The 17,001-nt window shown below is 40.4% G+C and overlaps 1 protein-coding gene across 4 annotated transcripts in view; it reads right to left on the bottom strand.

Moving 5' to 3' along the window:
• Positions 1 to 17,001, bottom strand: part of LOC121540745 (anoctamin-5) — a 114,744-nt gene that overhangs the window by 59,048 nt on the left and 38,695 nt on the right. For all 4 annotated transcript variants that reach the window (XR_005995540.2, XM_045207882.1, XM_045207883.1 and 1 more), the window contains 5 exons: positions 13,037 to 13,105; positions 11,912 to 12,034; positions 10,981 to 11,142; positions 10,067 to 10,177; positions 1,960 to 2,075 (listed from right to left, as the gene is read on the bottom strand). Coding sequence is in view for 3 of the 4 variants with exons in the window: in XM_045207882.1 (XP_045063817.1) it covers positions 1,960 to 2,075; positions 10,067 to 10,177; positions 10,981 to 11,142; positions 11,912 to 12,034; positions 13,037 to 13,105 (581 nt within the window). In the remaining variant the exon portion in view is untranslated. The remainder of the gene's footprint in view (positions 1 to 1,959; positions 2,076 to 10,066; positions 10,178 to 10,980; positions 11,143 to 11,911; positions 12,035 to 13,036; positions 13,106 to 17,001) is intronic.

Genomic DNA, 17,001 nt, shown 5'->3' with positions numbered 1-17,001 from the left:
TTGTGTCATGTTGTGTTATGTCATGTTGTGTTGTGTCATGTTGTGTTATGTCATGTTGTGTTGTGTTGTGTCATGTTGTGTCATGTTGTGTCATGTTGTGTTGTGTCATGTTGTGTTGTGTCATGTTGTGTTGTGTCATGTTGTGTTGTGTCATGTTGTGTCATGTTGTGTCATGTGTTGTGTTGTGTCATGTTGTGTTGTGTCATGTGTTGTGTTGTGTCATGTTGTGTTGTGTCATGTTGTGTTGTGTTGTGTCATGTTGTGTTGTGTCGTGTCGTGTTGTGTCATGTTGTGTCATGTGTTGTGTTGTGTCATGTTGTGTTGTGTCATGTTGTGTTGTGTCATGTTGTGTTGTGTTGTGTCATGTTGTGTTGTGTCGTGTCGTGTTGTGTCATGTTGTGTCATGTGTTGTGTTGTGTCATGTTGTGTCGTGTCATGTTGTGTTATGTCATGTTGTGTTGTGTCATGTTGTGTTGTGTTGTGTCATGTTGTGTTGTGTCATGTCATGTTGTGTCATGTTGTGTTGTGTTGTGTCATGTTGTGTTGTGTCATGTTGTGTTGTGTTGTGTCATGTTGTGTTGTGTCATGTTGTGTTGTGTCATGTGTTGTGTTGTGTCATGTTGTGTCGTGTCATGTTGTGTTATGTCATGTTGTGTTGTGTCATGTTGTGTTGTGTTGTGTCATGTTGTGTTGTGTCATGTTGTGTTGTGTCATGTTGTGTCATGTTGTGTTGTGTTGTGTCATGTTGTGTCGTGTCATGTTGTGTTATGTCATGTTGTGTTGTGTCATGTTGTGTTGTGTTGTGTTGTGTCATGTTGTGTTGTGTCATGTTGTGTTGTGTCATGTTGTGTCATGTTGTGTTGTGTTGTGTCATGTTGTGTCGTGTCATGTTGTGTTGTGTCATGTTGTGTCATGTTGTGTTGTGTTGTGTCATGTTGTGTCGTGTCATGTTGTGTTATGTCATGTTGTGTTGTGTCATGTTGTGTTGTGTTGTGTCATGTTGTGTTGTGTCATGTGTTGTGTTGTGTCATGTTGTGTCATGTTGTGTTGTGTTGTGTCATGTTGTGTTGTGTCATGTCGTGTCGTGTTGTGTTGTGTTGTGTCGTGTTGTGTTGTGTCATGTTGTGTCATGTTGTGTTGTGTTGTGTCATGTTGTGTCATGTTGTGTTGTGTCATGTTGTGTCGTGTCGTGTCGTGTCGTGTCGTGTTGTGTCGTGCCGTGTCGTGTTGTGTTGTGTCGTGTCGTGTCGTGTCGTGTCATGTTGTGTTGTGTTGTATCATGTTGTGTCGTGTTGTGTTGTGTCATGTTGTGTCATGTTGTATCATGTTGTGTCATGTTGTGTTGTGTCATGTTGTGTTGTGTCATGTTGTGTTGTGTTGTGTCGTGTTGTGTCATGTTGTGTTGTGTCATGTTGTGTTGTGTCATGTTGTGTCATGTTGTGTCGTGTTGTGTCATGTTGTGTTGTGTCATGTTGTGTTGTGTCATGTTGTGTTGTGTCATGTTGTGTTGTGTCATGTTGTGTTGTGTCGTGTTGTGTCATGTTGTGTTGTGTCATGTTGTGTTGTGTCATGTTGTGTCATGTTGTGTTGTGTCATGTTGTGTTGTGTCGTGTTGTGTCATGTTGTGTCGTGTTGTGTCATGTTGTGTTGTGTCGTGTTGTGTCGTGTTGTGTCATGTCGTGTTGTGTCATGTTGTGTTGTGTCATGTCGTGTTGTGTCATGTTGTGTTGTGTCGTGTTGTGTCGTGTTGTGTCGTGTTGTGTCGTGTCATGTTGTGTTGTGTTGTGTCGTGTTGTGTTGTGTCGTGTTGTGTCGTGTCGTGTTGTGTCGTGTTGTGTTGTGTCGTGTTGTGTCGTGTCATGTTGTGTTGTGTTGTGTCGTGTTGTGTTGTGTCGTGTTGTGTCGTGTCGTGTTGTGTCGTGTCATGTTGTGTTGTGTCATGTTGTGTTGTGTTCTCACCGTATCAAGTTGAGAGGCTGCTCTTTGAAGAAACTGAAGAACCGGGCCCAGTTTTTATAGAGGCTGAATCTCTCACTCTCACTGTTGGGGTCCCTGGATGCCTTCCAGTACCGAGACTGTATACATACAGAGGGATACATGTCATTTATAGTGTGATGTTCCTACTGGATACATGTCATTTATAGTGTGATGGTCCTACTGGATACATGTCATTTATAGTGTGATGTCCTACTGGATACATGTCATTTATAGTGTCATGGTCCTACTGGATACATGTCATTTATAGTGTGATGGTCCTACTGGATACATGTCATTTATAGTGTGATGGTCCTACTGGATACATGTCATTTATAGTGTGATGTTCCTACTGGATACATGTCATTTATAGTGTGATGTCCTACTGGATACATGTCATTTATAGTGTGATGGTCCTACTGGATACATGTCATTTATAGTGTGATGTTCCTACTGGATACATGTCATTTATAGTGTGATGTCCTACTGGATACATGTCATTTATAGTGTGATGGTCCTACTGGATACATGTCATTTATAGTGTGATGTCCTACTGGATACATGTCATTTATAGTGTGATGGTCCTACTGGATACATGTCATTTATAGTGTGATGTCCTACTGGATACATGTCATTTATAGTGTGATGTCCTACTGGATACATGTCATTTATAGTGTGATGTTCCTACTGGATACATGTCATTTATAGTGTGATGGTCCTACTGGATACATGTCATTTATAGTGTGATGGTCCTACTGGATACATGTCATTTATAGTGTGATGGTCCTACTGGATACATGTCATTTATAGTGTGATGTCCTACTGGATACATGTCATTTATAGTGTGATGTTCCTACTGGATACATGTCATTTATAGTGTGATGTCCTACTGGATACATGTCATTTATAGTGTGATGTCCTACTGGATACATGTCATTTATAGTGTGATGTCCTACTGGATACATGTCATTTATAGTGTGATGTTCCTACTGGATACATGTCATTTATAGTGTGATGTCCTACTGGATACATGTCATTTATAGTGTGATGGTCCTACTGGATACATGTCATTTATAGTGTGATGGTCCTACTGGATACATGTCATTTATAGTGTGATGGTCCTACTGGATACATGTCATTTATAGTGTGATGGTCCTACTGGATACATGTCATTTATAGTGTGATGTCCTACTGGATACATGTCATTTATAGTGTGATGTCCTACTGGATACATGTCATTTATAGTGTGATGGTCCTACTGGATACATGTCATTTATAGTGTGATGGTCCTACTGGATACATGTCATTTATAGTGTGATGTTCCTACTGGATACATGTCATTTATAGTGTGATGGTCCTACTGGATACATGTCATTTATAGTGTGATGTCCTACTGGATACATGTCATTTATAGTGTGATGTCCTACTGGATACATGTCATTTATAGTGTGATGTCCTACTGGATACATGTCATTTATAGTGTGATGTCCTACTGGATACATGTCATTTATAGTGTGATGGTCCTACTGGATACATGTCATTTATAGTGTGATGGTCCTACTGGATACATGTCATTTATAGTGTGATGGTCCTACTGGATACATGTCATTTATAGTGTGATGGTCCTACTGGATACATGTCATTTATAGTGTGATGTCCTACTGGATACATGTCATTTATAGTGTGATGTCCTACTGGATACATGTCATTTATAGTGTGATGTCCTACTGGATACATGTCATTTATAGTGTGATGTCCTACTGGATACATGTCATTTATAGTGTTATGGTCCTACTGGATACATGTCATTTATAGTGTGATGGTCCTACTGGATACATGTCATTTATAGTGTGATGGTCCTACTGGATACATGTCATTTATAGTGTGATGTCCTACTGGATACATGTCATTTATAGTGTGATGGTCCTACTGGATACATGTCATTTATAGTGTGATGGTCCTACTGGATACATGTCATTTATAGTGTGATGGTCCTACTGGATACATGTCATTTATAGTGTGATGTCCTACTGGATACATGTCATTTATAGTGTGATGGTCCTACTGGATACATGTCATTTATAGTGTGATGGTCCTACTGGATACATGTCATTTATAGTGTGATGGTCCTACTGGATACATGTCATTTATAGTGTGATGTCCTACTGGATACATGTCATTTATAGTGTGATGTCCTACTGGATACATGTCATTTATAGTGTGATGGTCCTACTGGATACATGTCATTTATAGTGTGATGTCCTACTGGATACATGTCATTTATAGTGTGATGGTCCTACTGGATACATGTCATTTATAGTGTGATGGTCCTACTGGATACATGTCATTTATAGTGTGATGGTCCTACTGGATACATGTCATTTATAGTGTGATGTCCTACTGGATACATGTCATTTATAGTGTGATGTCCTACTGGATACATGTCATTTATAGTGTGATGGTCCTACTGGATACATGTCATTTATAGTGTGATGTTCCTACTGGATACATGTCATTTATAGTGTGATGGTCCTACTGGATACATGTCATTTATAGTGTGATGGTCCTACTGGATACATGTCATTTATAGTGTGATGTTCCTACTGGATACATGTCATTTATAGTGTGATGGTCCTACTGGATACATGTCATTTATAGTGTGATGTCCTACTGGATACATGTCATTTATAGTGTGATGTTCCTACTGGATACATGTCATTTATAGTGTGATGGTCCTACTGGATACATGTCATTTATAGTGTGATGGTCCTACTGGATACATGTCATTTATAGTGTGATGGTCCTACTGGATACATGTCATTTATAGTGTGATGGTCCTACTGGATACATGTCATTTATAGTGTGATGTCCTACTGGATACATGTCATTTATAGTGTGATGGTCCTACTGGATACATGTCATTTATAGTGTGATGTCCTACTGGATACATGTCATTTATAGTGTGATGGTCCTACTGGATACATGTCATTTATAGTGTGATGGTCCTACTGGATACATGTCATTTATAGTGTGATGGTCCTACTGGATACATGTCATTTATAGTGTGATGTCCTACTGGATACATGTCATTTATAGTGTGATGTCCTACTGGATACATGTCATTTATAGTGTGATGGTCCTACTGGATACATGTCATTTATAGTGTGATGTCCTACTGGATACATGTCATTTATAGTGTGATGGTCCTACTGGATACATGTCATTTATAGTGTGATGTTCCTACTGGATACATGTCATTTATAGTGTGATGGTCCTACTGGATACATGTCATTTATAGTGTGATGGTCCTACTGGATACATGTCATTTATAGTGTGATGTCCTACTGGATACATGTCATTTATAGTGTGATGGTCCTACTGGATACATGTCATTTATAGTGTGATGTCCTACTGGATACATGTCATTTATAGTGTGATGGTCCTACTGGATACATGTCATTTATAGTGTGATGTCCTACTGGATACATGTCATTTATAGTGTGATGGTCCTACTGGATACATGTCATTTATAGTGTGATGGTCCTACTGGATACATGTCATTTATAGTGTGATGGTCCTACTGGATACATGTCATTTATAGTGTGATGGTCCTACTGGATACATGTCATTTATAGTGTGATGTCCTACTGGATACATGTCATTTATAGTGTGATGGTCCTACTGGATACATGTCATTTATAGTGTGATGGTCCTACTGGATACATGTCATTTATAGTGTGATGGTCCTACTGGATACATGTCATTTATAGTGTGATGTTCCTACTGGATACATGTCATTTATAGTGTGATGGTCCTACTGGATACATGTCATTTATAGTGTGATGTTCCTACTGGATACATGTCATTTATAGTGTGATGGTCCTACTGGATACATGTCATTTATAGTGTGATGTCCTACTGGATACATGTCATTTATAGTGTGATGGTCCTACTGGATACATGTCATTTATAGTGTGATGTTCCTACTGGATACATGTCATTTTCTAGTGTGATGGTCCTACTGGATACATGTCATTTATAGTGTGATGTTCCTACTGGATACATGTCATTTATAGTGTGATGGTCCTACTGGATACATGTCATTTATAGTGTGATGGTCCTACTGGATACATGTCATTTATAGTGTGATGTCCTACTGGATACATGTCATTTATAGTGTGATGGTCCTACTGGATACATGTCATTTATAGTGTGATGGTCCTACTGGATACATGTCATTTATAGTGTGATGTTCCTACTGGATACATGTCATTTATAGTGTGATGGTCCTACTGGATACATGTCATTTATAGTGTGATGTTCCTACTGGATACATGTCATTTATAGTGTGATGGTCCTACTGGATACATGTCATTTATAGTGTGATGTCCTACTGGATACATGTCATTTATAGTGTGATGTCCTACTGGATACATGTCATTTATAGTGTGATGGTCCTACTGGATACATGTCATTTATAGTGTGATGTCCTACTGGATACATGTCATTTATAGTGTGATGGTCCTACTGGATACATGTCATTTATAGTGTGATGGTCCTACTGGATACATGTAATTTATAGTGTGATGTCCTACTGGATACATGTCATTTATAGTGTGATGGTCCTACTGGATACATGTCATTTATAGTGTGATGGTCCTACTGGATACATGTCATTTATAGTGTGATGGTCCTACTGGATACATGTCATTTATAGTGTGATGGTCCTACTGGATACATGTCATTTATAGTGTGATGGTCCTACTGGATACATGTCATTTATAGTGTGATGGTCCTACTGGATACATGTCATTTATAGTGTGATGTCCTACTGGATACATGTCATTTATAGTGTGATGGTCCTACTGGATACATGTCATTTATAGTGTGATGGTCCTACTGGATACATGTCATTTATAGTGTGATGGTCCTACTGGATACATGTCATTTATAGTGTGATGGTCCTACTGGATACATGTCATTTATAGTGTGATGGTCCTACTGGATACATGTCATTTATAGTGTGATGGTCCTACTGGATACATGTCATTTATAGTGTGATGGTCCTACTGGATACATGTCATTTATAGTGTGATGGTCCTACTGGATACATGTCATTTATAGTGTGATGGTCCTACTGGATACATGTCATTTATAGTGTGATGGTCCTACTGGATACATGTCATTTATAGTGTGATGGTCCTACTGGATACATGTCATTTATAGTGTGATGGTCCTACTGGATACATGTCATTTATAGTGTGATGGTCCTACTGGATACATGTCATTTATAGTGTGATGGTCCTACTGGATACATGTCATTTATAGTGTGATGGTCCTACTGGATACATGTCATTTATAGTGTGATGGTCCTACTGGATACATGTCATTTATAGTGTGATGGTCCTACTGGATACATGTCATTTATAGTGTGATGGTCCTACTGGATACATGTCATTTATAGTGTGATGGTCCTACTGGATACATGTCATTTATAGTGTGATGGTCCTACTGGATACATGTCATTTATAGTGTGATGGTCCTACTGGATACATGTCATTTATAGTGTGATGGTCCTACTGGATACATGTCATTTATAGTGTGATGGTCCTACTGGATACATGTCATTTATAGTGTGATGGTCCTACTGGATACATGTCATTTATAGTGTGATGGTCCTACTGGATACATGTCATTTATAGTGTGATGGTCCTACTGGATACATGTCATTTATAGTGTGATGGTCCTACTGGATACATGTCATTTATAGTGTGATGGTCCTACTGGATACATGTCATTTATAGTGTGATGGTCCTACTGGATACATGTCATTTATAGTGTGATGGTCCTACTGGATACATGTCATTTATAGTGTGATGGTCCTACTGGATACATGTCATTTATAGTGTGATGGTCCTACTGGATACATGTCATTTATAGTGTGATGGTCCTACTGGATACATGTCATTTATAGTGTGATGGTCCTACTGGATACATGTCATTTATAGTGTGATGGTCCTACTGGATACATGTCATTTATAGTGTGATGGTCCTACTGGATACATGTCATTTATAGTGTGATGGTCCTACTGGATACATGTCATTTATAGTGTGATGGTCCTACTGGATACATGTCATTTATAGTGTGATGGTCCTACTGGATACATGTCATTTATAGTGTGATGGTCCTACTGGATACATGTCATTTATAGTGTGATGGTCCTACTGGATACATGTCATTTATAGTGTGATGGTCCTACTGGATACATGTCATTTATAGTGTGATGGTCCTACTGGATACATGTCATTTATAGTGTGATGGTCCTACTGGATACATGTCATTTATAGTGTGATGGTCCTACTGGATACATGTCATTTATAGTGTGATGGTCCTACTGGATACATGTCATTTATAGTGTGATGGTCCTACTGGATACATGTCATTTATAGTGTGATGGTCCTACTGGATACATGTCATTTATAGTGTGATGGTCCTACTGGATACATGTCATTTATAGTGTGATGGTCCTACTGGATACATGTCATTTATAGTGTGATGGTCCTACTGGATACATGTCATTTATAGTGTGATGGTCCTACTGGATACATGTCATTTATAGTGTGATGGTCCTACTGGATACATGTCATTTATAGTGTGATGGTCCTACTGGATACATGTCATTTATAGTGTGATGTCCTACTGGATACATGTCATTTATAGTGTGATGGTCCTACTGGATACATGTCATTTATAGTGTGATGTCCTACTGGATACATGTCATTTATAGTGTGATGGTCCTACTGGATACATGTCATTTATAGTGTGATGTCCTACTGGATACATGTCATTTATAGTGTGATGGTCCTACTGGATACATGTCATTTATAGTGTGATGGTCCTACTGGATACATGTCATTTATAGTGTGATGGTCCTACTGGATACATGTCATTTATAGTGTGATGGTCCTACTGGATACATGTCATTTATAGTGTGATGTCCTACTGGATACATGTCATTTATAGTGTGATGGTCCTACTGGATACATGTCATTTATAGTGTGATGGTCCTACTGGATACATGTCATTTATAGTGTGATGGTCCTACTGGATACATGTCATTTATAGTGTGATGTCCTACTGGATACATGTCATTTATAGTGTGATGGTCCTACTGGATACATGTCATTTATAGTGTGATGTTCCTACTGGATACATGTCATTTATAGTGTGATGGTCCTACTGGATACATGTCATTTATAGTGTGATGTCCTACTGGATACATGTCATTTATAGTGTGATGGTCCTACTGGATACATGTCATTTATAGTGTGATGGTCCTACTAGATACATGTCATTTATAGTGTGATGGTCCTACTGGATACATGTCATTTATAGTGTGATGGTCCTACTGGATACATGTCATTTATAGTGTGATGGTCCTACTGGATACATGTCATTTATAGTGTGATGGTCCTACTGGATACATGTCATTTATAGTGTGATGGTCCTACTGGATACATGTCATTTATAGTGTGATGTCCTACTGGATACATGTCATTTATAGTGTGATGGTCCTACTGGATACATGTCATTTATAGTGTGATGTCCTACTGGATACATGTCATTTATAGTGTGATGGTCCTACTGGATACATGTCATTTATAGTGTGATGTTCCTACTGGATACATGTCATTTATAGTGTGATGGTCCTACTGGATACATGTCATTTATAGTGTGATGGTCCTACTGGATACATGTCATTTATAGTGTGATGGTCCTACTGGATACATGTCATTTATAGTGTGATGGTCCTACTGGATACATGTCATTTATAGTGTGATGGTCCTACTGGATACATGTCATTTATAGTGTGATGGTCCTACTGGATACATGTCATTTATAGTGTGATGTTCCTACTGGATAAAAAATGGTATCAATGAGTTCATCTGACTCTGGGTAAGTAGAAAATCTTGAATGACTTCACAGATACTCATTGGCATATGCGCATATCATTAGGCCCAACAAGAGCCCAGAGGGCAAAGCTGTTTTGGCCACCAGGAGAGGGGTCACTATTATACAGTAGCTTCTTACATCATGAAGTGGGAAGGCAGACCCGTAGGTCCCGTTGTTGAGCAGGCGCTTGAGACCCTTCTTGTCCTTGTCCTCCTTGTTGTACGCACAGCGGGCCAGGATATAATACACCTGTAGGAGGAGAGGTGAAAGGTCATTTAGTACACCTGTAGGAGGAGAGGTGAAAGGTCATTTAGAACACCTGTAGGAGGAGAGGTGAAAGGTCATTTAGTACACCTGTAGGAGGAGAGGTGAAAGGTAATTTAGTACACCTGTAGGAGGAGAGGTGAAAGGTCATTTAGAACACCTGTAGGAGGAGAGGTGAAAGGTCATTTAGTACACCTGTAGGAGGAGAGGTGAAAGGTCATTTAGTACACCTGTAGGAGGAGAGGTGAAAGGTCATTTAGAACACCTGTAGGAGGAGAGGTGAAAGGTCATTTAGTACACCTGTAGGAGGAGAGGTGAAAGGTCATTTAGAACAACTGTAGGAGGAGAGGTGAAAGGTCATTTAGAACACCTGTAGGAGGAGAGGTGAAAGGTCATTTAGAACACCTGTAGGAGGAGAGGTGAAAGGTAATTTAGTACACCTGTAGGAGGAGAGGTGAAAGGTCATTTAGTACACCTGTAGGAGGAGAGGTGAACGTTTAATATTCTATTCATTCATTCTAGAAGTCACTATATTTACAGGCATACCTTGAATGGCTACATTTAAATCTCTGATAAGAAATAAATTACGACAGTCGACTTGATTCTCTTATAATAAACCCTAATGACGGTGCAGTTGATTCTACTTACTATCCTGTTGGCCTACTTACTATCCTGTTGGCCTACTTACTATCCTGTTGGCCTACTTACTATCCTGTTGGCCTACTTACCATCCTGTTGGCCTACTTACTATCCTGTTGGCCTACTTACTATCCTGTTGGCCTACTTACTATCCTGTTGCGGACGGAGGGAGGGAAGAAGGTGTCCTTGTCATCGATGAGGAAGAAGTCAGTCTTTCCCTTGTTGAAGGGTGAGGTGAAGTAGTCTGGTTCAGGATTCATAATGTGGTCCGGTAGACGGAAGGGAGTGAACAGCCAGTTCATGGGAATGTCCTGGTGGAAGAGGAGACTTTAAGAAGAAGAATCTTTATCATTAAACATTCCTAGCCTGTGTGCTAGTTTTACATTCATAACCTGTGTGCTAGTTTTACATTCATAACCTGAGTGCTAGTTTTACATTCATAACCTGTGTGCTAGTTTTACATTCATAACCTGAGTGCTAGTTTTACATTCATAACCTGAGTGCTAGTTTTACATTCATAACCTGAGTGCTAGTTTTACCTTCATAACCTGAGTGCTAGTTTTACATTCATAACCTGAGTGCTCGTTTTACATTCATAACCTGAGTGCTAGTTTTACATTCATAACCTGTGTGCTAGTTTTACATTCATAACCTGAGTGCTAGTTTTACATTCATAACCTGAGTGCTAGTTTTACATTCATAACCTGAGTGCTAGTTTTACATTCATAACCTGTGTGCTAGTTTTACATTCATAACCTGAGTGCTTGTTTTACCTTCATAACCTGAGTGCTAGTTTTACATTCATAACCTGGGGGCCAGTTGTGTTTGACATGACATGTTTGGCATGACAATGATAGCAATGGAGTTGGCAAGAGCACAAACAGATCTTCCCTACAGTCCACGGAAATGTGTCCTGACCAGATTTTCAGTTACGCGATTCGAACCGGCTAACTGGCTAACCTCTAGGCTAACTGGATGCCTACTGCTAACTGGCTAACTGGCTAACCTCTAGGCTAACTGGATGCCTACTGCTAACTGGCTAACTGGCTAACCTCTAGGCTAACTGGATGCCTACTGTACCTTGTGGGTGGGGATGTCACTTTTCTTGAACGGAACCTTGATCTTGAGGACATCGGCGTAGGTGGCTAGCACATCCCATGGAGTGTGGATCTTCACAAAGTATGTCTTACCGTCATCTGACTCCTGATTGGAGGAGAGAAATGGAGAGATGGATGGAGAGATGGAGATGGACAGACACAGAAGGATGAATGGACAGACAGAGAAACAGACCAGAGAAACAGACCAGAGAAACAGACCAGAGAAACAGACCAGAGAAACAGACCAGAGAAACAGACAGAGAAACAGACCAGAGAAACAGACAGAGAAACAGAACAGAGAAACAGACAGAGAAACAGACCAGAGAAACAGACCAGAGAAACAGACAAAGAAACAGACCAGAGAAACAGACCAGAGAAACAGACCAGAGAAACAGACCAGAGAAACAGACAGAGAAACAGACCAGAGAAACAGACCAGAGAAACAGACCAGAGACCAGAGAAACATTTACATAAGTTTGCTTTGTCATTATGGGGTATTGTGTGTAGATTGATGAGAATATTTGTTTTTTTAAATCAATTTTAGAATAAGGCTGTAACGAAACAAAATGTGGAAAAAGTCAAGGGGTCTGAATACTTTCCGAATGCACTCTAACTTGGTTAGATCTAACTGAATGAACCTTCAGGGCAGGAATCTCACCATAACTTGGTTAGATCTAACTGAATGAACCTTCAGGGCAGGAATCTCACCATAACTTGGTTAGATCTAACTGAATGAACCTTCAGGGCAGGAATCTCACCATAACTTGGTTAGATCTAACTGAATGAACCTTCAGGGCAGGAATCTCACCATAACTTGGTTAGATCTAACTGAATGAACCTTCAGGGCAGGAATCTCACCATAACTTGGTTAGATCTAACTGAATGAACCTTCAGGGCAGGAATCTCACCATAACTTGGTTAGATCTAACTGAATGAACCTTCAGGGCAGGAATCTCACCATAACTTGGTTAGATCTAACTGAATGAACCTTCAGGGCAGGAATCTCACCTTAACTTGGTTAGATCTAACTGAATGAACCTTCAGGGCAGGAATCTCACCATAACTTGGTGAGATCTAACTGAATGAACCTTCAGGGCAGGAATCTTACCGATTTGTCCTCCGTCTCCAGCTCCAGGCCTGCCTTCTGTAGGTTAGCTTCATACTCCCTCCTCCTCTCCTGTTGAGAAACAAAAGAATAAAGGAGAGGAGAGGAGAGGAGAGGAGAGGAGAGGAGAGGAGAGGAGAGGAGAGGAGAGGAGAGGAGAGGAGAGGAGAGGAGAGGAGCATAAAAACTAGCAACAGTCATCAAAATTATTAAAAGGTTTTAAAAACAATTCTAATAAATGCAACAGTTGGACAATAGATTACATCTAAAAAATACTTTATATTGTTTGCAAGATGAGACATAATATCACTATAATCCGAGTGTTCATTTTCAGAAGTTGCTTTCATTTCAGCGCATCTAAATTCAACTGTATTAAAAAAGTAATTTTTTCAATCCCACAAAAAATTTACACCCATCAAAATAAAAGTATCTTTCTACTCTTTATTGTGATGTAAGTGTCAATGCGAAGCTTTAGCGTTCTTATAGATTCAACTGAATGCCAATGTATCCCATTGAGCACGTCAGCCATTACCGGGGTGTGTATGACAGGTCATTGCGATCATTTCCGTGGTCGTACCGTTAACGGGAAAAAACAACAGGCACAAGCAAGAGAATGAAAGAGTCACAGGAGTGAAATGAAAGCAATCAAATCCAGCGAGATTTAAGTGATTCGTGGATTTTGCATTCCTCAAACACAGGAAATACTGCAGATGGCGGAAAAAGACAGATCCTCAGCTGGGTGGGGCATGCCCGTTGCTACAGAAACGCACAGAAATGGGAGTTGATCTGTTTGAGTTGGCACTAGAAATATACAATTTCCTCAATCAATCTCACTGCTTTGTCATCTGAATGAATAACATTCTGGGAATAGTGACTGTGTATGTGTGTATGAATAGTGACTGTGTGTGTGTATGTGTGTGTATGAATAGTGACTGTGTGTGTGTGTATGTGTGTATGAATAGTGACTGTGTGTGTGTGTGTATGTGTGTATGAATAGTGACTGTGTGTGTGTGTATGTGTGTGTATGAATAGTGACTGTGTGTGTGTGTGTGTGTGTATGAATAGTGACTGTGTGTGTGTATGAATAGTGACTGTGTGTGTGTGTGTGTGTATATGTATGAATAGTGACTGTGTGTGTGTATGAATAGTGACTGTGTGTGTGTGTGTGTGTGTATGAATAGTGACTGTGTGTGTGTATGAATAGTGACTGTGTGTGTGTGTGTGTGTGTATATGTATGAATAGTGACTGTGTGTGTGTATGAATAGTGACTGTGTGTGTGTGTGTGTGTGTGTATATGTATGAATAGTGACTGTGTGTGCGTGTATGTGTGTGTATGAATAGTGACTGTGTGTGTGTGTATGTGTGTGTATGAATAGTGACTGTGTGTGTGTGTGTATGTGTGTATGAATAGTGACTGTGTGTGTGTGTGTGTGTGTATATGTATGAATAGTGACTGTGTGTGTGTGTATGTGTGTGTATGAATAGTGACTGTGTATGTGTATGTGTGTGTATGAATAGTGACTGTGTGTGTGTGTGTGTATGTGTGTATGAATAGTGACTGTGTGTGTGTGTGTGTATGTGTGTATGAATAGTGACTGTGTGTGTGTATATGTGTGTATGAATAGTGACTGTGTGTGTGTATGAATAGTGACTGTGTGTGTGTGTATGTGTGTATGAATAGTGACTGTGTGTGTGTGAATAGTGACTGTGTGTGTGTATGTGTGTGTATGAATAGTCACTGTGTGTGTGTATATGTGTGTATGAAAAGTGACTGTGTGTGTGTATGTGTGTGTATGAATAGTGACTGTGTGTGTATGAATAGTGACTGTGTGTGTGTGAATAGTGACTGTGTGTGTGTATGTGTGTGTATGAATAGTCACTGTGTGTGTGTATATGTGTGTATGAATAGTGACTGTGTGTGTGTATGAATAGTGACTGTGTGTGTGTGTATGTGTGTATGAATAGTGACTGTGTGTGTGTGTGTGTATGTGTGTATGAATAGTGACTGTGTGTGTGTATATGAATAGTGACTGTGTGTGTGTATATGTGTGTATGAATAGTCACTGTGTGTGTGTATATGTGTGTATGAATAGTCACTGTGTGTGTGTGTATGAATAGTGACTGTGTGTGTGTGAATAGTGACTGTGTGTGTGTATGAATAGTGACTGTGTGTGTGTGTATGTGTGTATGAATAGTGACTGTGTGTGTGTGTATGTGTGTATGAATAGTGACTGTGTGTGTGTGTATGTGTGTATGAATAGTGACTGTGTGTGTGTATGAATAGTGACTGTGTGTGTGTATGAATAGTGACTGTGTGTGTGTATGAATAGTGACTGTGTGTGTGTATGAATAGTGACTGTGTGTGTGTGTATGTGTGTATGAATAGTGACTGTGTGTGTGTGTATGTGTGTATGAATAGTGACTGTGTGTGTGTGTGTGTGTGTGTATGAATAGTCACTGTGTGTGTGTGTGTGTGTGTGTGTATGAATAGTGACTGTGTGTGTGTATATGTGTGTATGAATAGTGACTGTGTGTGTGTGAATAGTGACTGTGTGTGTATGAATAGTGACTGTGTGTGTGTGTATGTGTGTATGAATAGTGACTGTGTGTGTGTATATGTGTGTATGAATAGTGACTGTGTGTGTGTGAATAGTGACTGTGTGTGTATGAATAGTGACTGTGTGTGTGTGTATGTGTGTATGAATAGTGACTGTGTGTGTGTATATGTGTGTATGAATAGTGACTGTGTGTGTGTATGTGTGTGTATGAATAGTGACTGTGTGTGTGTGTGTGTGTGTCTGAATAGTGACTGTGTGTGTATGAATAGTGACTGTGTGTGTGTATGTGTGTGTATGAATAGTGACTGTGTGTGTGTCTGAATAGTGACTGTGTGTGTGTGTGTATATGTGTGTATGAATAGTGACTGTGTGTGTGTATGTGTGTGTATGAATAGTGACTGTGTGTGTGTATGAATAGTGACTGTGTGTGTGTGTGTATATGTGTGTATGAATAGTGACTGTGTGTGTGTCTGTGTGAGAGTTCCTGCCCAGGCCTAGGGTCAGTGTGGTGGGCAGTGAGAGTGGTGAATGTGTGAGTTTCAGGACAGACAGACACAGCAGAGCTGACTGACAACAGAGCTGACTGACACCAGAGCTGACTGACACCAGAGCTGACTGACAACAGAGCTGACTGACAACAGAGCTGACTGACACCAGAGCTGACAGACAACAGAGCTGACAGACAACAGAGCAGACTGACACCAGAGCTGACTGACACCAGAGCTGACAGACAACAGAGCTGACTGACACCAGAGCTGACTGACACCAGAGCTGACTGACACCAGAGCTGACTGACACCAGAGCTGACAGACAACAGAGCTGACTGACAGCAGAGCTGACTGACAGCAGAGCTGACTGACACCAGAGCTGACAGACAACAGAGCTGACTGACAGCAGAGCTGACTGACACCAGAGCTGACTGACAGCAGAGCTGACTGACACCAGAGCTGACTGACACCAGAGCTGACTGACACCAGAGCTGACAGGCCTCCCAGTCATGGAGTAACAGTTACAGCAAGGTGTGAGGGTTAACACCCCAGTCACAGACACGTTGGACCATTCATCACTCTGTAGCTACTAGTCCCTGGGCTAGCTGTATCCAAACATACAGTCTGTAGCTACTAGCCCCTGGGCTAGCTGTATCCAAACATACAGTCTGTAGCTACTAGTCCCTGGGCTAGCTGTATCCAAACATACAGTCTGTAGCTACTAGTCCCTGGGCTAGCTGTATCCAAACATACAGTCTGTTGCTACTAGCCCCTGGGCTAGCTGTATCCAAACATACAGTCTGTTGCTACTAGCCCCTGGGCTAGCTGTATCCAAACATACAGTCTGAAGCTACTAGTCCCTGGGCTAGCTGTATCCAAACATACAGTCTGTAGCTACTAGCCCCTGGGCTAGCTGTATCC

This window comes from Coregonus clupeaformis, chromosome 26 (genome assembly GCF_020615455.1).
Source record: "Coregonus clupeaformis isolate EN_2021a chromosome 26, ASM2061545v1, whole genome shotgun sequence".
NCBI classification, from domain to species: Eukaryota; Metazoa; Chordata; class Actinopteri; order Salmoniformes; family Salmonidae; genus Coregonus; species Coregonus clupeaformis.
The sequence above is the reverse complement of the archived record's forward strand: the minus strand, read 5'-3'. Positions and strand labels throughout refer to the sequence as shown.